The 27,555-nt window shown below is 40.7% G+C and overlaps 1 protein-coding gene across 8 annotated transcripts in view; it reads left to right on the forward strand.

Annotated features, from left to right (window-relative positions):
* ARID1B (AT-rich interaction domain 1B) overlaps positions 1-27,555 on the forward strand; it is a 411,155-nt gene that overhangs the window by 284,932 nt on the left and 98,668 nt on the right. For all 8 annotated transcript variants that reach the window (XM_073219809.1, XM_073219814.1, XM_073219812.1 and 5 more), the window contains one exon: positions 10,805-11,048. In XM_073219809.1, the coding sequence (XP_073075910.1) occupies positions 10,805-11,048 (244 nt within the window). The remainder of the gene's footprint in view (positions 1-10,804; positions 11,049-27,555) is intronic.

Here is a 27,555-nt window from a genome sequence, read left to right on the forward strand (position 1 = left end):
TTAACAAAATAAACATCATAGTCCTCATTTTACAGCTGAATAAACAATTAGATTGTCTTGCCCACAATTAATCAGTGATGACACTAAGCTTCAAACCCTCTTACATCCAGCACCCTTACTAATATGCATAATAGTCCCTCTGTGGTAACATTTTGTTGTTAGGTATTGTTAAATAATGAGTCATTATTTTTTATGACTCATTAAATAATGAGTCAAGAAAGATAAGTATTTTCCTTATCATTCTACTATTAACAACTTTCCAGTACTAGAATATTTGTTTTAATTTCATTGATAGAAATATTGTTGAAAAGCGCAGGCTGCCCGTGTCTTGCTCGTGGAAGAGCATATGAATGACTGACCCAGCGAGACCTCCTGAAAAATGAAAAGAGCTCCTCTTTCTGTTGCTTCTATCTGGACTTGTGTTTTTAACGATTCCTACCTCCCGCTTGATTTGGTTCCAGTAGGGCCTCAGAGCCTCTGTCAGTACCCACTGGGATTAGGAAAACCAGGAAGCGGGCAGGTCTCCCTCCCTCCTCTTTGATTTCCCAGCTCAACCTGTGATCTCACTGCTCTCTTGCACTGCAGCCCCCATTACACATAATCCAGCTTCTGTCCCACAGCCTCTCCCTTGTGGTTGATAATGACAATAGCTCACACATACTGAGATCTTAACTACACTAAGCCTTTTGCTTAAAATTCCTCATTTAATCCTTATAACAACTATTCTGCAGGTACCGGTATTTTCCTATTTTATAGATGAGTCGAGCAAAGCACAGAAGGGTTAAGTATGTCGCCCCCAGTCACTTAGTAAGTGGCAAAGCTGGGGGTTGAACTTGAGTCATCTTCCTCCAGAGTTTGCACTGTGGCAAGTGCTGCAAGTCATTAAGATTCCACACATGAAGTTCTGGAGTAGATAAATATGGCATAGAATCCAGAGGCACAGGAGCTGTACAGCCCATTCTAGTGGCATAGATGTTGGGCAAGACCTCACCAAGATACTGACAGGTGGCTCTTGCAGAGAGGTAGGGTTCCGTCCTGCAAACAGTACGTAGATCCGTTTCAGGTTCAAGGAGGTTGTTCAGGCTCTAGGTGCCATGATGCCATGTTGCTGTCAGGCAGGTAGCGGGCCCACAGCCTTGTTCTGCCTTCTTGCACTTTCCTGTCTGGTCCACAGCACTGCTCCCACTCTCCTTGGATTTTCTGACCTTTGCTCACTGCTACTGCCCTAGGCTTCCTGAATTCCCACCACTATGTGTATGGTCCGCAACTCTCTGCGGCTTCCTCCTGTATTGGTTCCATATTGCTGCATCAGAGTGTTTGTTTGCTCTCAACATTGTTTGTCAGATTCATGTTAATATTTGTAGCTCTAGCTCATTCAGTTACACTGCTGTAGCATATCCCATTTTCTGAATACATCTCTATTGTATGTTGCTGGGAATTTAGATGTCTCCAATTTTTTGCTATTACAGTACTGATACAGTGCCTCTATGTTGTATGTGTCTCCTATGTACATGTGCCGGAGTATAAAACCTAGGAGCAGGCTTTCTGGGTCATAAGATAAATGCATCTCCAGCTTCTCAGTATGCTTACAAACTGTCCAAAGTAGTTATACTAATTTATATTCCCACTGGCTGTGTCTGGAAAACCATGAAGTACATATTTTTTCTCTCCAGTGTTTTATAATCATGAAATCTCAGTTGGATGTATTATTACCAATAATTGTTGATAAGTATCACGTAGTCTTCTTATAAAGGAACTTAAGTTGCACCAAAATAATTGCCATGACCATGTAAGAATGAACGGAAACAGAACAGCTCTTCCTCACAGAAGAATTCCAAATAATAAGTGTAGGAGGAATGAAGAAAATAGAAAATCAACATTAGAATACACAAATTAAGGACAATCTTTGAAATACCTGATGAGAACCCTTTGTAAGTATCAAGTTTGTAAAAAACAAGGACAAATTTAAGAAATTATTACAGATCGAAGGACACTAAGGGGACATACTGAATAGATGTGGCATGGTATCCTGGATTGGATCTTCAAACAGAAAAGCTGGTCAGATATTAAGTCTGTAGTTTCATTAATAGCATTGCCTCAGTGTCAATTACCTAGCTTTGATAAACATGCCACAGGTATGTGAGGGCATTCAGCATTGTCTTTGCCACTTTTGTGTAAGTTTAAAGTCATTTCAAAATGAAAAGGTTTTTATCCAGTGATGTAGATAGAACAAGTGTGTATTTTCATATGGTTCATATGAATGGGAAAAATGTCAGAATAACTAAGTTTTAATATTGTTCTACAAATAAAACTTCCCTTTATTCCATGTAGGCTCAGTACAAGTTGTGAGTTGTGTGTTTTTCTGTTTTTAAGTTGCTAATTTATTTGCAGTTCTTACAGGTCTTACTATTTTAAAGCATTTCATTGCTATCTACTAAAGAAATAAATGTCTCATGAGGACTCATGACTTTTCATTTTTAAGTTGTTTTTCAGAATTTCTACATGCTAGGAATTGTACTTCCAAGATAAACAGTAGTATCTTTTACCATGAGAGATGCAAAAGGTGGTGTCGATTGCTTTTCTGTTATAAAGATTTATGATACACTGACAGCAATAAAAACTGGTATCAGTAGACAAACTCTAAATCTTACATATTTATAGATCTTGTTAGTTTGTCAATTTACTTTCAAAGCACATGGGTCATTCATTCTTAGAGTTTCATTCCTGGCATTGATATTGTAAAGCACAGACTCATAAACCCATATTCCTTCTCCTGCATGTCATTAAGCTGATTTTTCCCCCTTTGTAACTAAATGTCTGGGTAATTGTCACCAGCAATTTTGGAGTAGAATATATAGGTAAAGAATATAATTTGTTAAAGGCAAATGTTACTTTTCATTAGTGTTTAGACACTGTTGTGCTATTTTAAGGGTAAGGTATATGTCTGTCACCTCATTTTATCCAGTGAGTCTTACATATAACTGAAATGGTTGACTATATAGATTCATGAAATTACTGCAGTCCAGGAAGAGCACTACTATATAATCCGGGCTGTAGTTATTTTAGGCACCTGTTATCATTGTTGTTCGTTTATTTGTTAAACTTGATATAATACTAAAAATATATAGACTTTCTAATAACATTTTATAAATTAATTCTTAAGTGGTATTTGTAATTTTATTCATGTGTAACACTTGTTTATAAAATTCTTGTTCATAAACACTTGAAAACATGATTTTTTTTCCTTTGAAATGTATAACTTTTCTTACTTAGCCCCACAGCATTCCTTTCCTTCTCAGATGATACCATTAAAAATAACCTCCGAGACCTCTTTTGGCTCCCTGGTCACTAAAAATGCACACCCGTGTGCCCTGGCGTCGGCTCAGGAGGTTCACAGCCGCCCCCCGAGCAGCCCCTTGAGCCTCGCCCCCGCCCCACGGGGCCCTTTCTCTGGCTGCCGTGACAGTCTGGTTCCTGAATGGCACGCTCTCTCTGGCTCATCCTGCCTTTATGCATTGTTCTTCTGGCCTCCTGTTTCCTGCCCACCACCTTCACAGAAGGCACCCCTTCACTCCTAGGGGGGGACGTTTGCCCCGGGCGAATGATCTCTGGCTGAAGATACACCATTCTGTATTCTACAACTCTGACTAATTCATCCCTCCATCGTAGAATTTCTGCTTTTTATTAGAATTTATCTGTCCACAGTTTCTCTCTCTTCATTAAGACTCCATGAAAGAAGGATGTTGGAGTGAACAAGACCACATACTATAAGCCAACTAAAATATAAAATGTCACGCACTTGGAAGAGCTGCCTTCTACCTTTCTTCCCACTTCCTCCTACCCACCTACCCCACAGCTCCTGCAAACGCCAGATAGGGTATGCGTGCCTAAGGGGACATACAGTACAAATATCTCTCCCCAGGCTATTTAGTATTCTCACTTTATTATGTATCTTTAATTTCACCAGTAGTTTGTCATTTGTATTATTAAGTATAGTCTTTAAAAATGCCATTGCTCTTGGAATAATAAAGGACCAGGAGTTACTCACATACGAATCTTTTTTAGATTTTCAGCACTGACTTGGGCCTTAACTTGAGGTCAGGAAGGATTTGGGCTCTATCGGAGAATGAAATCAGTTAAAAAACATTTTTCTGGTAGGAACAGTGGACTGGAGCTATCAAGATGCTCCAGTTTCCTCATGTAAGAAAATGTACGTAGTATTTCTGGTACTTAGAAAGTACAGAAGCAGTGGTAGTCATGGTTGTCGCTGAAAATCATGACCGTCATGGCATCACCATTGTCCTTTGTGAGGGTAGTCCTAGTAACCAGGAAGGGTGATGGTATTTCCAAATGAAATGTGATCCCAAATTCCACAAGCCAAATGAAAACGAAATATATTTTCTTACCAAATTATTTTTAAGTTTAAGACTGCTCATTCATTCTCTGAGTCTATTTGCTGTTCTGCTAGCCTATGTAACATTTCAAGACTGTTGTTAATAGTGGAGGAGCAGAGAATCTCCCTGGGCAGAGTTCAAAAACTGAAAATAATTTAGGATCCCTCTGAGCCTGTGCAATGGGCAAAAATTCCCTTACATGCTGCATACTTCATACTTATATTGTTTACCACTTCTAACTTCAGAATGCAGCACATTTCATAGGATGAGTTTTAACCCAAAGGCCTTTGAAGCTAGCTTTTACTTTAGATGCCGATTTTTAAAAAATGAAAGAACATCTAACAATTTTTGCTTATGGTAGTACGCTTAACTATGAATCCTGCTTTTATAAAGGGTCAGTTTAGCTGTTATCCTATAAATGACTCCTTAAAACGATAGTTACCCATAATGGAATCCTTGCTTGAGAAAGAATGTAAATGAATTAAGTGAAAGTCATTTCCCCCAAAAAGTGGTGCTTGGCTACCTCTCTTAAAATGACTTTTGACTCATTAGTTATCCCTGGCTTTGGATATGGGTCCATCATTTGTGGAGCATGGGACTGTTTTTAAATTAAATTTTTTTTTCCAGTTGAGCTCATACATCTTAAAACTATGTATTGTATATATTATCACATATAATAGACAAATACTTGTTATTTGGGCATGTTTAAACAGGAAAATATGTATATACACACACACACATATAAAAGAGATGTTTAAACAATAATATATATATAAAAGAGTAAGATACTTTGTGTGTGTGTGTGTGTGTGTGTGTGTAGTTGACCTCTGGCTAAAAACATAACCATTCTGTATTTTACAGCTTATATATATATAAATATATATATATATATAAAGCTTGGAAAGAATATGTTTTTAAGGACTAAAAAGTTAGTGCTTTGAAGCCTTTTCCTCATGGATTCTCCCTAAGCTTGTAACTCATTTGCTGTGTAGACAAATGACAATAGCACAGACTTAGGTGGGTGTCTTGATTGCACGTTACATACAGATTTGTGCTACAAACCACGGAAATTAACAGTCACTGTGAGGTTTGTCCTTTTATGTACGTGTGTCAGTCAAATTATTGGCTCAATTCTAGTATCAATTTCAAGGTGTATTTATATCCCATGTCCGAAATGTTAGTTCTAAAATGAGGTTGGGACTTACGAAGTAATTATACAGTATGTTTCCAAAGAGCTAATAATCATCTAATGAGGTTGGATGCTTGGCCTCTAGGATGTCAGTTAAAAACAGAGGGCTGAGAATTCATTGTTCTAGTTTAATAGTGAAGTCAGTAGTTTTCAGTAGAGCATTTATGGTAAATATTTAGAAATACTTGTATGTGCTGGCTTTCTTTAGTGTTCACAGCTGTAATTTACTTGAGAGCTTATAAACTCAAGTGACATTTACTAGTGACCAGTCAAATCTGCCCTCTCTATAAAGCACCACACAAGGGGTCGTGCCACCCTAAGGGCACAAGGGGTCACTGCCCCTAAGAAAGTTTAGGGTCTAGTTGGAGAGAGAAAAAGAAAAACTAAATTCCTGGATTTCATACTTAATTTTCTAAAAAGCTGGAGAGACACTATTGCTGCTTTTGAAGACAAGTGAGACTTTTTAAATGACCACTAAAAGGGCATTTTAACCTGTGCTTGACACCCATGGAAGTCACAGTGAGACATCATTAATTGTATCCTATTAAAATCCTGAACTAGCCTCATTGATGTAAATATCTTCCCTGTTTCTAATTCAGTGTTTATCCGTCTGCTGTCATGCGGCCCTGCTGAGCAAGAGCAGCCCGAACGTGGGCAGTGCTTTGCAGCTGGAGCAGTGACTCATCTAAGGCCTTCAGCTAATTGTATTGAGAACCATAGCTTGGAGTATTTTGGAGTTGATTTGCTTTTTTAAAAGCACACTTATTAAGTTAAAGAGAGTAAAATTTCCTAGCTTAGTCCCAGTCCTTTAAGACAGTCAGACACTCCCAGCATTGACTGAATTTATCCATCAGCAAGCTAACTTACTAGATAAATTGAACACCATCAAAACCAAAGGTGTCTCTTGATGTAGTAAGTCATAATGTATTAATGTAAAATATTTATAAGGAGAATCAAATACTACATGTAGACATGAGAGCATAGTTACCCTTATTGCTGAGTGTCAGTTTTGTATGTCTCTAGATTTCTAAGCATTCATCCTTGGCTCCTTTAGGGCACATTCCCTGTATATTCCTCAGTCACTTCCCTCCCCAGCCTGTGCCCCCATTTTGAGTCAGGAACTCACTTGTGCTGTATGTTAATTTATAAGTGTTTCTCTTGTCAAGTCTGGTAGGATTGTTATTGCTCCCTGGTGGCATTTCATTCTAAGCACAGTGAAATCTCTTGGACTTATTATATCACTTGAGTTAGAATGAAAACTTTACATGAGCAGAAGGTGAAGCGATGATGGTTACAGAGGGAAAGTCTTTGCAGGAAACTCTCATTCAAATAAAGCAAAACAAGCTTGTTTTCTTTAAGGCATCAGTTTTCTAAAAATAAATTAATCATTGATAGCAGGAGTTAAATTATTTTTGGTGTGTTGGAAAGTACTTAGTATTCTGAGTGATGTCAGATATTGAAAAGACTACTCAATAGCAAGATTTTACAAATAAAATTCAATGGCAAAATACTGAATTTACTCTGCATGAGCTCAGGAAGTCATTGCCCTGTCCATCACTTCATCAAAAAAAAAAAGAATATAAGGAATGCTGTGGGGCAGGGGAACTCCAGCCCCTTAAAAGAGTCCTCCCTGCAATTACCTTACCTGCCAGCTTTCCAGCAAGATAAATGGAAGCACTGTAGCTTGAAGGTGCCTTGGTTAGAATGAGATGCGGTAAGGTCTCTCTGTTCTTTACAGGCATCATAGATCTGATAGTACTTATAAAAGAAGAATGGAGTTGGTGCCCTGCTGACTGAATGGCCCTCTAGAGGAGTATTAGTTACAGAGCTTCTTTGTTAACTAGGCTGAATGTTTAAGCCACTGTTGAACTTCTTTTATTAACATGTGTTAAGATAGCTATACATATGGATACCCTAAGTATCTGCAGGGCGGGAATATTTCCCTGTAATTTACATATAAAAGTTACGTGTGTGTATAACAGTAACATAGAAATTATATCTTTTTATTGCTCTTCTGTTACACTGAGGTCTAGTCAGCACTGAAATTCTGATGACATGACTAAGAAAGCCACCGTTTTTATATTTTTCTCTTGGTGTTTCCTTGATAGGCTTGTTGAACAGAAGAAATGTTTGTCACGCTCTTGCAGCTTGAATGAGGCTTTCTTAACACCCATCCGTGTCACTTTTCTAACCATAACGTGGAATTTTAAGACAGGACAGGGAAGGAGTTTATAGGTCATGCAGAGAATTTTAAAAATTTCAAAGTAACAATTCTTTTTAAAAATTGAATCCACATTAAGGCTTTTCTACCTTTAATTTCATATGTAGTATAATAAAAGATAATAATTTTTATCTAGTTATCTACCAGTTTTTTTTTCCCTCCAAGAAAATATGAAAAGTATATTACCTCCCAGGTGATTCTTGTCTGATGGCAGTGTTCGTTTATCAGTGATACACATGCGTCAGGTATGAGAGAGTGGTCCATGCATGGAGCCCACCACCCATCTTTTACACAGGGGCTTCCTGGGTTATTCTGACTTTCAAAGAGAGTATAATTCTGTCTGGCTCCCATTTGGTATTTTCCAGGTGGAGGTAGGTGTGGAGTGAGTCTCTATTGCTGGTGAAGCTCATACTTTCCGGATGTATGGGGGATCACCATGCAGTTCAGCCAAGCCCAGGTTCTCCTGTCCCCCAAGGAGGAAGCAGAGGCAATCGAGGCTGTGCTGGAATGCCATGGCCTCTAAATCAGAGGCTGGCAAGCTGTTCTCTAGGGGTCAATCGTAAACAGTTTAGGCCTTTTGGGATACAGGACCTCTCTCGGGGTCTCCACTGTAGCCTGAAAGTAGCCCTAGACAGGACTTACAGGAATGGCAGTGACTGTGTTCCAGGAAAACGTTGGCGCTAAAATTTGAATTTCATGTATTTTTCATGTATCACAACATACGAATCTAGATTTTTTTATTCTGTCCTTTAAATGTGTTTGGCTGTGGTGGATGAAAACCAGGTAGGGTCCAGTTTTAGCCATCAGGGCTTACAGTGCCCTGCTCTGAAGAGCCCAGCAGGTGTGTCCTTGGCATTTTTATGAACTGGTTACACTCTGTTAGGAAGGGAGTGGACCCTAACCACTCTTGCACCCCCCGCACACCCCTCCGAGCCCAAGGCTGCGCAGGGAGGAATCAGCAGTCAGCCTGGACTGGGAGAGGCGCATGGAGTCCCATCCCGCTTTCTCCGTCAGCGCGTCACTGCTCATGCATGTGTATGCATCTGTCAGTTAAGTTTTGTTGAGAGGAACTCAGATAATTGCCTTGAGTGCTGAAGTGGGAGTACTTTCTACCTTGTACGTAGCATGTTACTTGCTTAATGACTTCCTCTCTCTGCCTGGCTTCACAGAAGATGTGTTAGTTCCAAGTCTGGATCAAACTATTGTGGAACCCAGTAATCAAGCTAAACACAACTATTTTTCCAGCTAAATATGTGCAGAATCGTGCATCTCATGTACCCTGAGTAGGAATGTTTATTTTTTTCTCTGAATTCAGAAAATAAAATTCAGTTTGCCCCATTTTATTTTGGAGGTTTGATACTTTTTCTGGGGGCAGGGGTATTTTCAGTCTCTCTTGTTACTATTACGTTTGTTATTCAAAAGCACAGTTAATGACATTGAAGATGACTTGCTATTTTACTTAGGTGTTATTCTTCTTAGCATAATAAATTTTTGTTTTTCTGTAACAATTCATCTGTGAAGTTTTCATCAGCTATTCTGTAGGATGTGTTTTTTAATCATTGACAACTTCGCTGTTAAAAAGATAAGTTCATCAGATGATATGACGGATGATGAGCAGAAACTTCCCAAGAGACCAGGATCCTAATGCTGAGTTCGTTGTGTGGAGTTTTGGGGCACCCTGAAGAGCTGTACCCAGTTCCGGCTTACTTGGCCCCTTTTGTACTTCCTGGTCTAGATTCAGTTTTCAAATCCTAAGTATCTTTCTCCACCAGTTTTCAAAGGCCTAGTTTTAGATACCCCAGTAGTAAGCAATGGGGAACAATTAAACATGAATAAAATAGAATGTTGAAGCATATCAATAGAATCGAGTATGCTTGTAGACAGTAGCCTAATCTGGTATTTCTGATCCCATTCTGTACTATTTAATCCTACATTATTGAGACAAATATCTTTTATACTGCAGCTCAGCCATTAGAACTTACTCAGCACCTAGTTCTGGGCCCAACTGGACTTGCAGACTTCAGTGCTGGGGGTCCAGTCCCTGCAGCAGGCCTGTACCGAATTACTGAGTACCTGCTGGAGGGGGCCCCACCATGGGCCCTGGGCACCACAGCAGTGAGGAAGGCCGGACCAGTCTTTGCCCTCCTCCCATTCTGATGGGGGTGCAGAAGACACTGTCCCCTTTCCTCTTCTCTCAGCTTCCTGCCCTCATCTTAATCAAATGCATTCTGTCCTCAGTAGTGTCACCTTCAACAATAACTGACTTTCTGAGCTTCGTTTCTCTATCTTTCAAGTGGAGGTTTTAATAACTGCCTCAAAGGATGATGTTAGGATCAAATTAGATGACATAAAAAATTGTTTAGCATAAAGTTGTTATAAAAAGTAAGGTAGAAAGTTAGGACTCATTTCTGCCAACTTAACTTCAAAGGGATTTATTTTTACAACATAACATAAAAATACACATATCACTACTTTATTGTAATAACAGTTTTGCAATTAAAATTAAAAATTTCTTATCACAAGGTTTAGTTACGATTTTCACTGCTACGACATTAGAATATCACAGTCTGGAATTCCCACAGCCCTGTAGTGTCAGCTTCTCAATAGAAGGGTCCAAAGCCTGTGGTTCTGTCTAGTAAAGTGGTCATTCAAGAATCAGGCATCCCATTTGGATGGCAAGTTACTTACTACCCGAGGTGCTGTTTCCTGTGGCTCTGAACAGTTCATTGGACTAGGCGCTGACAGCTTAAAGGCGAGCTGCAAGACGTTTTCATGGAAAGAGAGGTAGAATTTTACTCACTCTTTAGGGACAGACTAGATGTTATGAGTACAACTTAAGAGAGGCCTCACTAAGTCTTCTAATATCAAGTGGCCGTGCTCTGAATTTTGTGTTATCCAGAAAAACTTTGTCTCTGAAGGGGGCCTTGTTAAGATACTTGATCAGGTCCTGATCCAGATATGTGTTACTGTCCACACACATACTGTTTGTTTCTTTTGCAGGACCTGTCTGGCTCCATCGATGACCTCCCCACGGGAACAGAAGCGGCGTTGAGCTCAGCGGTCAGTGCATCCGGGTCCACGAGCAGCCAAGGGGATCAGAGCAACCCGGCTCAGTCCCCTTTCTCTCCACACGCATCCCCCCACCTCTCCAGCATCCCTGGGGGCCCTTCGCCTTCTCCTGTGGGCTCTCCTGTAGGGAGCAACCAGTCACGGTCTGGCCCAATCTCTCCTGCAAGTATTCCAGGTACTCATCTCTTAATAATTACATTTTACTCTGTAATAAAAACAGACCTAGTGTCGATCAATAGCAACATGCATTCGTTTCTCTTTTACTATTTGAAAACCTAATGGTGGGACCATGTACTGGTTTCATAATTTTGTGAATTATCACCAAAGTACATGGAAGTCCCAATTCCTAAAGATACTCAACTGATGAACATAAACACCTGATTGATGAAATCACCAGTTACTTTGATATTTCCACTTTGCACATTTACCTTAACTTATGCTGGAAAATTATTTATTCTCTTAACATGTTTGGTAATGATTCTGTTAAATAAGATTCTCTGTTGGTAAGTGCCACTAAGGTGAGATTGTTTACTGGAATTGGCCTTAGTTTTTATAGTTCTATTTAATTTGTACCATGGCCATTATTTTCTAAAATATTTTAGTGTTTATACTTATCAGTGTCTTAATTTGCCAGCACAATTTAAGGCCCTGTTAATGATATAAACTCTTACCTTCTAATTTTCTTACAAGTAGTTTATGTTCCAATTAATTCTTGCACTTAATTCAGCTATTTTAGTGGTAATACTACTTCTGTATCTTTTCTGTCTTTTATTGTGTACTTGGGGTTGTTTATTCGTGTGTCAGTTGCCTCCTCCTCATCCAGCTTTCTCGTATCAAACCCACCAAAAGCAACTAGCTTTATCAGAAAACTAGATGCAATTTTTTTTTCTCTGTAACTTTTGCTAACATGATAGAGTTGGCTGCCAGAAAGCACTTTTTACTAATCTATCAGAATTGATATTGAATTGTTGATTAATTTTCTGATAGTTTATTGTTATCTTGAAAGCACGAATGGTAGTACCTCTTTTTACCATTTTACTCCTTTTATATTAAAAAAATGCTCATTGTGGAATGTTTTATATACATATGAGATAAACATATATGTAAGCATATGTAACTTGCTAATTGTGAAACATAACTATCAAATGAATACTCATCAGCCTACCATCCAGTTTAAGAATCGGAATATTACCAGTGTTACTGTGTCTACCTACGGGTTACTTCCCCATCTCCAGCCTTACTCCTCTCCCCTTCCTCACATTCTCTGGAAATAATTTTTAATCTTTGTTTTTGTTTTGGAGGATTTTAAAAAGTAATTTTACTACAAACATTCATAGCGCGCGCGCGCGCGCGTGTGTGTGTGTGTGTGTGTGTGTGTGTGTGATCAGTATTATTTAGTTTTAAGTTTTATAGAAATGTATAATATTTGGAATGACTATATATAATTTATCAACCAAGGTGAGACAGTTTGGAGCATGTGAGGATTGCTGTTAATAATTACAGTAGGACAACAGCATAAACCAGAAAGATTCTGGGAAAATCAGTAACTATGGTCACCCCAATCATACTTACGTGGGCTTCTACAGTTTGCCTTTTTGGCTCAACGTTACGTCATTGAGATTCATCCATGTTTTGAATATAACTATGATTTTAACACATTTTAAAGGCATTTTGATGCTAGCTCTCTTTCAAAATATTTGTTTTACCTCACAGTGATTATAGTAAAACCCGGATTTACAAAGCTATGAACGTGTGCATACCTCACATTGTGCTCCTCTTTATTGTGCTGAGCAGATACTGCATTTTTTACAAAGTGAAGGTGTGTTTGGTAACTCGGCATCCAGCAAATCTTTTAGCACCATTTTCTGACTGCATCTGCTCATGTCATGTCTCTCTGTCACAGTTTGGTAGTTCTTGTAATATTTCAAATAATTTCATTACTACCATTACAGTGATCTGTGATCAGTGATTACAATTTTCTGAAAGCTCAGGTGATGGTTAGCATTTTTAGCAATAAAGTATTTTTAAATTAAGGTATATACATTGGTTTTTTTTAGATATAATGCTGTTGCACATTAATAGGCCACAATGGACTGTAAATATAACTTTTATGTGCACTGGGAAGCCAAAAAATTCATTTGACTCACTTGATTGTGGTATTCTTTTTTTTGCAGTAGTCTGTAATCCGCATTATCTCTGAGGAGTTTCAGTTCTGTACATTCCAGAGTTCCTTAGGCAGTTTTTAGTATTGAGATGGTTTTTGAAGCATCCTCTACCTAAACATTGGAAAATTATACATAAAATATTGTATTTGTCAAAGAACTCACTCCTTTCTGAGTTGGATCAAAAGGACTTTTTTCAGTAACCTAAAGGAAGACTTTTCTGAGGTATAAAGATATTGTAGTTTTTCATTTAAAATCCCTGACATGGGTGGTTCACAGTCTGATGATTTTCATATATATGTTTATCATTCCAGATGGGGATTTCGAAACTTCTTTTTCACTATTCCAATTTTGATATAGAATAGCACACATAAGCTACCAAAATTGCTTGCTCTGAACACATAGTAACACATATTGCAGAAGGGATAGCCCATTAGATGGAATTAGTGGTAGTTATGTTCTGTGTAGGGTAAAGCTGGTCAGTGGGTTACACTTCTGAAGACCCAATAAGCCCTCTTTCAAATGAGGCTGTTTTCACAGGAACTGCAGGCGAGTCCTGAATGTGGTCCTCTTTCTAACTTCTTGGGAAAGTGAGTTCTTAATACAAAGTTCTCAACTCTCCTAGGAAATATTATTAAAGCATATAGTTTCTTGTTTAAACTTGTGTCAGAAATGCTAACTGCCCAGGGCCTACATTTTCATTTCCCCATACTGTTCTAAGTCAGCACCTCTTATCTACGTGGTACTTGATAAAACGATTCAGTAAAGTTTAGTATAAGGAATAAATTACAGAGCAAAAATTCCACTTTTTGGGGGGGAGGCACTGCTATTGAATAAATCCATTGACTATCTTTGCTGAATGTGAGGCTACAGCATAATAGAATTATATAAACTGTGGTAAACAAGCCATTTCTTTAATGTTAGTGTTTTTCTAAGAGGAATAACTTCTTAGAAAATTTGATAAGTAGTTTTGGCATTTGTTCACCTTTCTTTAAAAAGGGATTACAAGTAACAGTTGAATGCATGGACTTTCATCTGATCCCATCTCCTTTTGTAGCCTTGGACAAGCCCCTGAGCCTCTCTGTGCCTCAGTTTTTGCATTTCTAAAGACAATGACCACATTGATAGAGTTACTGTAAATATTAAATGTGTCAATGCACATAAAGCACCCAGTGCATGTTAATTATTGTTGTGATTACAGTTGTCGTTGTTATTCAGTCTGAGGCCTGGAGACTTGTCCACGGGAGGTACTGTCCCGAACAGCACAGTCGGTCTTGGCAGCAAGTCTTACCCTAATTAGGTGGTGCTCTTGAACACTTCAGAGGACAGTATATGCAGTCTCCAGTGATGGTGTGTTATGTTCACTGAGGGTATTCAGTAGGAACACTACAGCTAGCCATAAGAGCATAATGTGTTTTCACAAAGTTGAATCCATTTTTCTTCTAACTTGAGCAAAAAATGGTCAGTGGCTGCTCTACTTGGGAACTGGGTCTGAGAAGGTTAGGAGGAGACCAGAAGACAATGGGAAGACAAGAGTCTAAACCCTTGCTTCAGTTAGTCATTGACAGATTGATTTCTGTGTGATAAGACAGCAGGAGTTAAGGATAAAAACTAGTGAAAGATGTGATTCAGAATCCTGAGTTATTCCTCACACTTCCTGCATGTATTGAGATAGCATCAACTGTGATCAGTACCAGCCTTTCAGTGGCCCTGACCAGGGCTGCCACGTGCAGTTGAGCAGATTGCACAGTGGACAAGGGCAGGGGCCAGAGGGCTGAATGGGAGTGGAATTCAGACTGCTTTCCTGGGGACGGTTTTCTAATTCATACAAAGGAACCCCAGAGCTATCAGCACCCTTGGCCTGGACATCTTAGCGGTCACCCTCCCTAGTTTGAGTCTATATGCTACCTGTTTCTCCACTCTGTTCCCACAGCTAAACCCAGGGACATTCAAACATACATTTTTGCTAGATGATCAATCAAAAATTTTATATGGTGTTATTTTAAGGGGATTTGTTTAAAAATCATGCAGGTTTTTGTTGAAAAATTTTTTATCTCTTTCCTTCCAACCTAGCCTGTGTGCCCTGTTCCTTTTTTTTTTTAATGTGTTTGTGTGACTTGATCATAGGTAATAAAACCACATTTTAAAGATGATCATAAAGTTGATATTTTTGTTTTGTTTTTTTACCTAACTAAATGCAAAAATACCTTCCCTTAGAGAATAATTAGACCCATTTAGTAATCTCACATTCCCCTTTTCCCATCTCCAGTCCTTATGTTTAAATTTTGTCACATTAGATCCTAAGATAATTTACAGTCTACCTGCATTGACTCTTGAGTCCATGCCGGTGAGACGACACTGTCGCTGGAGCTCGCACGGTTTCCCTCCCAGGGCATGGTGCCCACCACTGCTGCTTGGGAACCTGCTTGGAATTTCCCTTTATTTTTCTGTCCGTAGCCTTTTGCTTTCTGTTCTCCCTGCTCCCTTCCTCTCGTTCCCAGCACTCACTTGTTTTCTCTGACCTCACTTCTCCCCCACTACCTCCCGCTGTATCTTGCCTCTGCCTCTGCGCGTGTCACAGATGGACTCTTTCCGTCACTGTCTCTCCAGCAAGTCGTTGTTAAACACACAGCTGCTGTGGAGCTGATAGCCAGGGTGAGGTAGAGCCAGGGTGTTGTGGGGATTCTTCCTAGTGTGGCTTTCCCAGGATTTGTGGAAAAAGAGCAACAATGGAAAAATACCATTTTTTTTTCCATCTCTGCCTTCGTAGGTGACATTGACAGCTAATGAGAAGTATTACAGAGGGAGATGAGCAAAAACCCAGTACACCATCCCGAATGGCTGAGTCTGTTTCTTGCCTGCTAAAGCGTTTCTCCACCCTCTGCGAATTTGCCTCCTGTCGTGCTGCCTCACAAACCCTGTGAGTGTCCTGGGAGCAAATCCTGCAATACCCCGGCACAGCATAGGCCCGGCACATCCCTAACTCGGCGGGGCTTTTCCTTCCTGCGTACCTTTGAAAAGCAGGGTGGAGATTGCCTATGATAAGTGTCCACATGGATGCGCTTCCTTTGCGCATTCCTGGGCAGCCTTACAGTGGTCTATACTTAGGAGGTAGAGAAGTCAGCCCTGGTTGTTTAATCTACACAAGCATTTGAGAATAGAAATATATATATATATAATGCATTCCCCCAGTGCCATTATAAATTTTGTTTTTTACTTATTGTTTTCATTTCTCCTCTTCATATTGATCTATTTATATTGAGACACAAATGAAATATCTCCATCTTTCTAACTGGTAGTGTGCATATGTATACACATTTAAATCAAGTAAATCTAATGTCAGGTACAGTTGATTCTGAAATGTCTGATATTAAACATTTTGTTTCCTTGCTAATAAATGATCCCATCACACTACTTTTGCTGCTTCTTGGCCTACATCCTAGGGTTATTTACCATGGTGTAAGGAGAGTAAACGATTGGGTCTTGAATGCAGTGGTAGAGGTCTTACACCAGGCCTAACTCCTCCTAACACCTAGTAGAAGCTGACCCAGCATCGGAATGCATTGCTGGGGCCGGAAGATACAGCACATGTTAATTCCCCTTGTCTTGCCTCCAGACCCAACCATTCCAATTTACTAACAAAGCAAAAATGTAAATAAGCCAAACTTTTTAAAATTTTTACTTTATTGGCCAAAGGCTTTTGTCAGCTTTTTCATCCATGTGCTGTAAGCAGAAACAGTGTTTAAATATTAAGAAGGGTGAACACGCAGTGGCGGGTGCTGATGGGCAGGCAAATATTAACCGTTCACAGCCTGATAAGCATTTTTGTTTATAAAAACTTTTAATGTTCAGACTGCTGAGGGTACTTTATCAGTTTTAACAAAGATCTAAAAATAGTAACTGTAAATTCCTGAAGAGATTTTACCCCCTCCTCTCCACCTTTTTTTTAAAGCACTTGGTGTTTGTACAAAGACCAGTTTTAGGTAGAATTAAGTCACTTTGCTCTGACAGCAGAAGAGCTATTGATTGTAATAGATTAGGACCAAAATATGGAATTAGGTATTCACATTAATGCCATAACAAGTAGATATTCGTTTCATGGTCAGTTTCTTTCTTGTACAATACTAGGTGTTCATTGTGAGAAGACTAATCAAAGACAACATCTTCCTAGCCATTATAGACAAATAAAATGAACTTACAGCAAGCATAAAGTAAAACTCCCTCTTTTTATGTTTGATGTGCTTGCTGTTTGAGGTATCTCATCTTCCACCTTTGCCCTCCCCAGATTGACTGGTGGCTGAACAAAAGGCCAGAGGTCAGGGCGGGGTAAGAGCTGAGAGGCTGTGAAGGAAAAGGATGGCAAGGTGGAGAGAAGACTTTCATTAACCTTCCTAGAGCCGCCCTCTTGCTCCCACCTTTTTCTGTCCATCCTTTTCTGTCCAACCCCGCCAAAGCTCTCCCTTCCCTCCCTCGCCAGCCAGTTGGAGCAATCCCCTGTGGGCACCTCTGCACACCTACCTCTTGGGATGGAGTGCACCCAGGGAGCCCTCCACAAGTCCGCAGCATCCGATGCTCCGTGCCTCTTTACTTACACAGACTCGTACCTGGCAGATAACTTAAGTTGCTGTCCTTTGAAAAGGATCACAGGTTTTAAGAGGCTGTAGAAATGGCTTTGCCAGAGATAGCCCTTCCACACTCATAAAGCACCAGGTACTTTATAGTTAAGCCTGATTCTCTGGAGCTTTATCATGTCAATTCCTGGATGGCAAGGAGTGCACCTGGCATACCAACCAGCCCTAATAAACTTGTGTCCCTCGGGAAAACTTTAGACACTGAAAGAATGAATTCCAAAAAGGGTGGCACATATTAGGCTAACTGGAAATTCACTCTTTTAGCAGCATTGTGGTGTATTTAGAGGTCGTTTATGTAAGGGCTCACCTGGTTCTGTCCTCTACTTAGCAACTAGGGGCTAAGTAGATCTCTGTTGGAGCTGATACAGCTGCAGATACAAACAAGTAGATAATGCTGGTTAAAAAACTAATTTTCTTGCTTAATTTGACAGACAGGCAGATTCTGGAAGGATGATATAATGGAAAAGAAAAATGAATTGCAGTTAGGAGTTAGTCATAGGCTGCAGTGAACAGGAAGGATTTTAGTGAGAGGAAATGATAGTTCCTGGTCTAATTTGTCAAGATTAGTACCTATAAAATGAACACCGAAGGGTGCCAACCAGTGTCTCTATTTTAATCCATTTCCCTTGGATTTTTAGAATTTAGGGCTCTCAAGCCTAACCCATCCTAAATAAGTAAAAATTCCACTTTTTACTTATCCTTGCTTAATAAACCTCAGAGTAAAGTTACGATAAAGTAAAACTCAGGTATAAGTTTATTTCTATCTGTAAGTGGTTCAAACCAGTTTCCTTTCATGATAACATTAGTATAATCTCTGAAATGGCATTGCAGATAATGACAGATTTTTTAATTTGTAAGTCTGCACAGTCATTCTACCTGGTAATCTTATTTTAAAACATCTATCAAGTATTCTTTTTGGCTTCTCTTGAAGTAGAAATCCTGCAACAGCTTGTTGCACGGAAGATGCATGCTGCTTATTGGCAAGCTGAGTAGGGAAAAAAAAATCTTAAATACAAAATGCCATTGATATAGCCATGATTTTAATCTGTGGCAGCCCAGAAAACATCAATTCAGCAGTTCTACAAACCAAAGAGAACTTCAGCCAGTATTTTTTTTCCTTACAAAGTAAAATATTTGTCTGTTACACAAAACAGTAATTTCAGATCCTTTCCAAATGATGCTTAGCAACACTTAAGAAAATAACAATATATTTTGTCTTTTAGAGAGAATGTGATTGTAGCTTCTTATGGCTTAGTCATTAGTTATTAGAGCCTTCCACTTTAAGATACTAATATAAAATTCAGGCTAGGATCCTGGTTATAAAAACTTAGATCTTCTGTCCTGAATGTTCCCCCTTGCTGACCTGCAGCCAGATCCTTGCATTTGAAGTGGCTGTCCCAGGGGGCTGTGCTGCTCTTCCCTGTAGGGGGCCTCCTGAAGTCAGGGATTCTGATAATGGGGGAATGAGAATTTCTTAAAGCAGAAATCTTTTCAGTTCTTCCAACAAATTTCAAATTAACCCTTTTCCACCTCTCATCCCACATTCAGAAATAAGAGAACATTAGGGTTTTCATACGATACACATTCCCAGTTGGCTTTGCTCCCCATCTTAGCCAGAATTAGGTTGTACAGTTAGTTGTCTTGCCAATGAGTCTCAGCCCCAGGCAAGTTTACTGTGAATTCAGTGTGACCAAAGAAATGACGGTAGAACGTTCTTGGGGTGAAAGGGTTATACCCAGCTTGATTTCCACGGTGACAGGTCAATCACTAAAATCCTGTTCACACAGAGCGAGTCTGCAGGCAGCAAGCCGGTCTCTGCCTCTGGGCCCCTCTGCCTGATCAGCCGTCCTCTGGGCCTCTGTCCTAGGCGCTGCCACCACTCCAGCCTCTGCTCTGCTCTCCTGCAGCCTTGCAGCCCTGCCACCAGGTTGCACAGAGCGCTGGGCAGAGCTCTTTATATAGAGTCAATAGCAATGTATTGCCCACACGTGTGTAGTGAGCTAGCCGACCAGGGCCAGGTGAGAATCCTGGCCACAGGATCCTTCATTTTAGCTGCAGCAGTTCGGTTTGAACTCTCCTGATTTCCCAGGCCCTCTCTTTGGTCTTGAACATAAGAAAATCTGGGAAAGCTGGGGTCACCAAGGTGGTGTTTTGTGCCTCATCTTGGTCTGTGAGATGAGCAGTGGCTAGTGTGTTACATGGCCAGCCAGGTCCAGTCTCCCCTCGCCATTGTTTCTTTACATTGTTCACTGAGGAAGCACTTCAAATGCCTTGCTTACTGTTTGATTTCACTCCTTGAGCTGAGCAGACGTCACTCCTCTAACCTTGTGCTCCATGGAGTTCTGATGCTTCTCGAATGAACAGTGTGCCGCCACTGTCAGAATGCTTCTGGCATTGACCTGCATTTCTGGGAATGAGGACTCAGAAGGCAGGGGTATAAAGCTTTTATGAACAAATTTTAGCATAGAAGGATTTTTGAAAAAATCATTTGACTACATTTTGGAAAATGATAAAATGAATAGTACTTACAGTCAAGATGTTTCTAAAGTTGATTTCACAAACTTTTGATCTGTGTTACTGTATTTGCTAGAGGGAATAAATAGCAGTTGGGAAAGCAACAGAACCATTTTACAGAAACTGTTATGTTTATTTCCCTATCTTCTGATAAACCCTGGAGCCAGGATTATTACAATGTGTTGATTGATTATAGCCGCTAAGTCTCTTACTAATCAGTTTCATCACTTACTCTCAATTCACACACTAGCACCTTTGATTTCTCTTCCATAGCAGAGTGATTTGGGTTGTCATTGACTAATGAAGAACAGAATTGGTTTCGGCATGAGACAAACGGAATGCCGACACCAATCCAGAAATGCATTTATCCTTAATAATCCACATCTGCATGTTTATAAATGCTATAACCAGGGATTGTTAATGTTGATACTCTCCATTCCAAACAGAAAGTGACACAGGAGTTTGTACTTGCAAACTACATTAAATGCATATAGCTGAATACCCAGAATGTGACCTTGCTGAGGGTGCCAAATGTATTAATTTATGGAATTTTTGTTTTTTCAAGTATCATCTTGCCTTTTTGCCATTGGATAAACCAGGTGATTTCCTGAGGAAGGCCAACTAGCCCAATTGCTCATTTTACTCCTTTCTTAATTTATCATTCTCTTCTTTCATTCATTAATTCAGCAAAGTACTGACTGCATCCTGTGCAATGAGCATGTTTCTAGGAACTGGAGAAAATGCAGTGAATATAAATGACAAAGGGCCCTGTCCTCATGAACCTTAAATTCTAGTGAGAAAGACAGACAGGAAATAAGCCAATAAGTACACAATTTATTGTCCGGTATTGTTTAGGGGAAGAATCCAGTTGCCTCTTTAGAAAGCAGTGATTAGAGAAGGTGTCTCTTAGAAATGGATATTCGAACAAGTGACTATCTTGTGACTCAGTGAACGAAGGGCAAAAGCAAGCCCCGTGAATGTCTGGGAGGGAGGTGTCCGGGCAGGGAAAGAGCAAGTGCAAAGGCCAGTCAGGAAGTTCCTGGGCCAGCGCATAGTCAGGGGGAGATAGGGCAGAATGGGTAGGCAGTTGGATTAGAGGGTAACCAAGGGCCTGCTTATATAGGGCTTTGTAGGTTATGACTAGGATGTAGGAATCCAGGTGTAATGTGATACCACCGTCAGGTAGCAAAGGCAGGGAATGGCGTGATTTGGTTCAGGCTTTAAAAAGATCATTCTGACAGTTGAGTGGGCTGTAGTGGGGCCGAGGTGGGAAGCAGGGAGTCTGTATAAGAGGCTGTTGGCAGTAGTCTGGGCACGGTTGGTCATGGCTAGATGTCGGGGGAGCAATAGAGGGGGCAGAAGATTTTTGGCCCAAGACATTGGTAAATGCTGGTTCTATACAGTGGAAAACAAAGGAAGTTTTTGAATGGGAAATCAAGAGCTTGTTTTTGGACACCTCACATTTGAGATGCCTAGTAGACATCCAGAGGGAGGTTTTGAGTAGACAGCTGGTTATAGGAAGAATCTGGAGTCAGAGTAGAGATCTTGGCTGGAGAAATGAGTTTGTGAGTCATTGGGATTCTAGATGAGATCACCTAGGGACCCCAGCCTGCAACCTAGTCACCCGGAGGGCTTGTGAAGCGCAGACAGCTAGGTCCCACACCCAGATTCTGATACAGAGGTTTGGGTTGGAGTTGGAGAATTTGCATTTCCAGCAAGTTCCTGGTTGATAGTGAAGCTAATGGTCTGGGAACTGCTGACCTGGGGAATGAGTGGAAGTCAGGTGGTTCTCAACCCTGTACACAAAATGTCCAGGGAAAGGACCAGTCTAGCCCCAGTACCCGGAGATGCTGACTTAAGTGGTCTGACTGGGATACTGCATGGGCACTTTTTCAATTAAAAGTTCTCCAGGTGATTATTTTATGTAGCCAAGATTGAGAAATACTGAAGGAGAGTCCAGAGGACTGAACCCTAGGGCATTTAGAAATGTAGAGACCACAGACATGAAGAGGAAGGGCCAGTGCGCAAGTGGAAAACCAGGCAGAGTGCAGCATTCTAGAAGCTGTGCAGGGGAAGTGTTTCTGAAATGCAGAAGAGACCTAAGTGTGTCCAGCACAGCTTAGCACTTTCCTCGAAGAGTTCCAAGGGGCATGTTTTAAAAGAAAGCTAATATTCCCAGTCACGATCATGTATGTATTAGTTATAGGAAGTTTTATGGATAGACAACTCATTTTTTTAGGGCAACCTATAGCCTTTTTTGTTGTTGTTTTTGACCTTTCTGTAAATAGGTTGTGATGCAGTTCAAATTTTATCATAGGAAAAAAAATTCTTAGGGTAAAGTAACTTATATTCTCAGGCCTAATTCAGTCAATAATAGAATCCCTCATTTTTGCAATTGTTCCTTTTAAATCTATTTCGTACAAAATCTAAGAATCATGTCACTTAAATTCTACTTGACAAAAGGCAAAAACATATTTTTAGAGAGCCAAACCTCAGTATTTAGCTGTTTTTATGTATCGTTGCTTTTAATTAGAAGCAGACGGAGGGAACAAGTTCAGTATTCCCTGTGTTAATACTCGTGATCATGACTTCGGTCAGATCTTTGCTTTAGAACATCCACCTACCTACCCCTCACCAGCCTGGCAAGCTCCGGCGTACCCTTCGAGGCCCAACACCAGTCTGCCTTTGCAAAGTCCTGTTGATCCCTCCCTGGCCTTCAGGCGGACCAGGAACCTGTTGAGGGCAGTAAGCACTGCTTCATCTGTAACCCCAATACCAAGAACGATGCCTTGCAAGTAAGAAATGTTGGCCAAATTAAAGAGCTTACAGTTCTCTTGGAATAAACAGGAATTCAAGAGAAGTTCTAAAATTGATTACTTACATAACCTTTTCTCCTACATGCCGGGACCCATCTTTCGACCTTGATTTACAATTTATGGGCCCATTCTATTTCCCTCCCTCCTGAAGAGAGTCTCTGATGACAGATGATTTTATTTTCTTCCCCTTAAAAACAGAACCTGAAGGTTTGTCAATCTAAAACAGACTTCTGCCTATTTAGAACCTGCTTGATTCTAATCCATTATACAGATAAATTGTGCCACATAAATATTATAGCAAAATTTCGGAATTGTCTAATATCCAGCTTTTTTTTATTAACTCCTTATCTTTAATAAATATTTATTATTAGTAACTAACCCTAACTTCAAAGAAAATGGCCAATTAAGAACAGACTGGCTGTGGAGAGAGTTTGTCGTCCCCCAAATAATATTCCGATTTTCCAAGCAGGCAGTGAATATCAGCATTGGCTAGATAAACACGGAGCACTGAGATATTAGCTAGTGACTAGAATTTGGCCTTCAGTCCCAACACATGAGTTATATGCCCCAGATATTTGTAAGTGACAAGGAGAAGAAGGGAAAAATGTCTTTTTGAGAAAAGGGTAACATTTCACCAGCATATTTGCTAAACAGTTACTTCAAGTCTGAAGTGGAAGGATTGATAACAAAGACATGAGGATGTGGCCCAGAAGGCCTCCGTCCTCTCCTGGTTGCCACATCTGTCCTGAGCTCAGCCCACCGGGCCCCTCTGCAGAGGAGGCAAGAGCAGACACTCCACCCAGGGTTGCTTTGCTGGTGGGCAGGCCTAGCCCCTGGCCGTACTTTGCTCTTAAGAAACATACCCCTGGGAGGTATGGGAGGGACCTGATAATATGGGTTAATGTACTAACCACAGTGTCCTTCATGTAAAACCTTGATAAGAGTGTGTATCAATAATACCTTAATAAAATAAATGAATGAATGAATGAATGAATAAAAAAATAATAATAAGAGAAGCATATCCCTGGGAGCATTGCTGCTCCCTCCCCCGGCCTGGGCCACCCCCAGGACCTGTAACTAAAAATAGTGAAGTGTCGGCTCTACTGCTTAGAACATTGAGATTTCAGGCAGAAGCCTTGGATTTCTTCAAGTTTTTCAGCATAATACAGTGCTTCAAGTTTCCATCTTGTTACTTTTTCAAGTAGTTTTATACCAATTTAGAAGTCTTAAGTTTTATCAAAAAATTAGTGCTCTTTATTTAGTGTGATTACAAATGCAGTACATTTTTAAAAGGCTTTGAGAAAATTGTATATTATTTTAGTACATAAATTGACAATTCCATATCTAAGTAGAAAATATGTAGACACAATGTCACCTGTAATGCCAGTATCTTATCATTTGGTCCCAAATTTATATATACTGTGCAGTTTTCCTCAAATTCCAAACCGTGCATCTTTTCCCACTTTACCTAGCATCCAAAGGCAGCATGACAATCCTGGTGGCTTGGCCACGCGCACCCCCATTCAGTCGGGAAGGCACAGCCTCCCCTCCCTGCAGGTGAGGCGAGCACTCCTGAGTGTGTTTCCGTGGGAGAGGCTCAGTGCCTCCCAGCAAGTGAGCTGCAGCGTGCCGCACTCTTCGTGGCCGCTCATGCTCACAGCTGAGAGTTGTCGTGACATGTTGGGGCCCAGAATGAGAAATCAGTGACGAGAGAGGACAGAGGCGAGCAGAACTTTCATTAAAGGAAAGAAAGTGCCTTGGCCTTAAAAAGGCCTGTCTCTCTCTGGCAGTATAGAGCAGCGATCAAGTGGAAAAAAGGGGGCAGGCAGGCGCCGCATCTCATCTTTCTCCTGGGGGCCCAGGTGGACAAATTGGCAGCCCTGTTCACAGCTTTTTTTCCCTCTCCCCTTTGTACCATAAGAACTGCTAATCGGATCCATGCTGCTGCAACTGTGGTTAGTTATTAACAGAATAAAAGCAGATTTCTTCAAAAGAACGGGTGGGGGAAACGACTATACAAAATTGCAAGGTTGTTAGAATCTTAAATGCACAGCAGTCGATTTTCCCCCTTATTCTGAATTATACGATGAATACAAGTCTTTCATCTGTCACTATACCCATTTCTTCAGAAGGCAGCCAAATATTAAGCTTCTCAAACAAAAAAGGGATCTTAGAAAGAGGAAAAATATTGAGAAGGAATAAGAATGGGTAAGAGTCGGGGAAATTAGGTTTTGTTTCTATTAATTTGTCCTAGTGAGAGGGAGATAAACTGCCGGCTCTGTTTGGTTCGCCTTGCCTGCCTCTTACCTCACATCAAAGCAAGGATCAGAACGTGTTTGGCTGGTGGCCCTTCTGCCTTTCTAGTCTGGGATTCTGCAGTAGGAGAGTTCAGCACCCGCCATGTCCTTACGGGCGGCAGAGTGCTGTGAATCCGGACCTCCTCAGGAGGGCAGGGAGGCAGGTTATGTCTAAACACGTGCATACTTCCCCAACCCAAAGGGATTTTTCTGTGCCCCAAAGATCTTTGAGCAATTGAAGTTGTGAAGCTTTTGAAAAGAGTGTGTATATCTATGAGAATGCTGAGCAAGGACAGCAGATTTTCAGTCTGGTGGTTTATATGTGTCAGCGTGTCTCAGGCGCTCAGTAGGGTGACTGGAGGGCCTCATGGTTTATGTATGTCAGTGTGTCTCAGGCACTCAGTAGGGCAATTGACCGGAGGGCCTCATGGTTTATGTGTGTCAGTGTGTCTCAGGCACTCAGTAGGGCTACCGGAGGGCCTCGTGGTTTATGTGTGTCAGCACGTCTCAGGCGCTCAGTAGGGCTACTGGAGGGCCTCAGATTCCCATCGTGGGAGTGGCTCCTGCTTTCAACCAAATCACATTTTTGCTCATTTACCTATTTCCTACTCCTGTCTTCACACCTAAAGTTAATCTAAGTTGAGAGACTTTCCCTAAAGTTTTTCTTTTATTTAGTGGTGTGTTTCTATTCATTCCACCAGAGTCGCTGGGGGGAATACCGAGCATGTGGCCTCAGTGGAGCTGGGACGAGAGTGGTTAGCAGGTTGGAGCCACGTTGCTGAGGCTTCAGCAGCTGCAGGGCAGGACTGAAAATCACACCTCAGTAAAGTCAGGCACTAGACCTTTCCCACACCTTGAGGTCACTGGGGAATTGTCCAGACTAAGAACACTCACTATATTGTAAAGCTGAGAATCTCTTCTATGTAAATGTTTTAGGACTCTGGTTTATCTTTATTTATTTAAAGCTTGAGTGACCTGAATAGTGAAGTGTAGAAATGCCCTGAGTTGACTTGTACACCTGATTAGAGCCTCGAGTTTCTTCCCTCAAGTTCTCTGTAGAACGGTGTCTACTTAAAAGGCCTTCTGGTGATCAGACTATAAGACTGACTTCATGTGAAAGACATTAGGTGACTGTAGCATATTTACTAATAGAAGAGGGCTATTGGGAAAATTTTGGTTTGAATCCATTGGGCTAGAGGAAACAATTATGTATTGTAACCAGTTAGTCTTTGTAATAAAAACAAACAGAACAGCATTGGTAGTACCACCCCTGTGAAGGCACAGTCCTTACCCAGAACCCCCATTTCCACCCCATTGTGTGCTTGTCAGTGAGAGGCTGTTGCTGCTGCTCTCTCTTGGACTCCAGCAGTGAGGTCAGTAAAGAAACTCAAAACTTTTAGACTGCAGTTAAGGGAATAATTGAAAAGCTTAATCCAGCAGGCATTTGTTTGTTTAGAGTAAAGCTATGTGGCTGCTGTGGGGGTTCTGTCACATTCAGGGCATCTCAGGCCTTTCCTCATTCCTGTAATGGCTCAGGGCACACAAGTCAGAGGCGCCTCTGCAGCGCTGGACTCCTGTTGTTTGCAGAGCCCAGTGGCACAGCAGCAGTTAGCATTGTCTGGGGTGAGGACTTGGGAAAATCTAAACCTATGGACACTGAATGTTTTTTCTTCCAAGGATCAGCCCAATTTAAGGTTAGGGGACCAGATGTGCTGTGGTTCTGCGTTCCCGCTGCAGGGTTACAGGTAGGGGAGAGAGTTGCCTTCTTTTTATACTGTTCTAAGTTGAGGTAGGGTTGGTTCACAGTAAAGAATTGTGTTGATAGTCTGTTCACTGCTGCCTCTCCCACCCTGTGTACTCAAGTACAGCACTTCTGGTAAGAGCAAGGTCCTGTTCAAATCACACCAAACAACAGAAGTACCCTGAGTCCACATCACACTTGAGATAAACCATTAACGATAGCCAACCCCTAAGCTGGCACCTGAGCAGATTCTGCTTTGGAGCACATTAAAGGTTCCTTTCTTGAAGCAAAGGAAGTAGAAAACACTGACAGAAAAAAATAATTTGTGGACTTTCTAACTCATCAAAATATAAGTCTAGGACTAGGATGCTTGATAAATTTACAGATTATGGAAAACTCATTTTTCACCCACACCATTGCTATCAGGCATTATCCAGGTATTCAAAGTTCACTAAAGAAAATGACCAGTCAGATTTTTGCTGCTTAAATTGCAGAGCTATACTATCTTATTACACTGTGGT

The sequence above is a fragment of the Manis javanica genome, chromosome 13 (assembly GCF_040802235.1).
Source record: "Manis javanica isolate MJ-LG chromosome 13, MJ_LKY, whole genome shotgun sequence".
Taxonomy (NCBI): domain Eukaryota; kingdom Metazoa; phylum Chordata; class Mammalia; order Pholidota; family Manidae; genus Manis; species Manis javanica.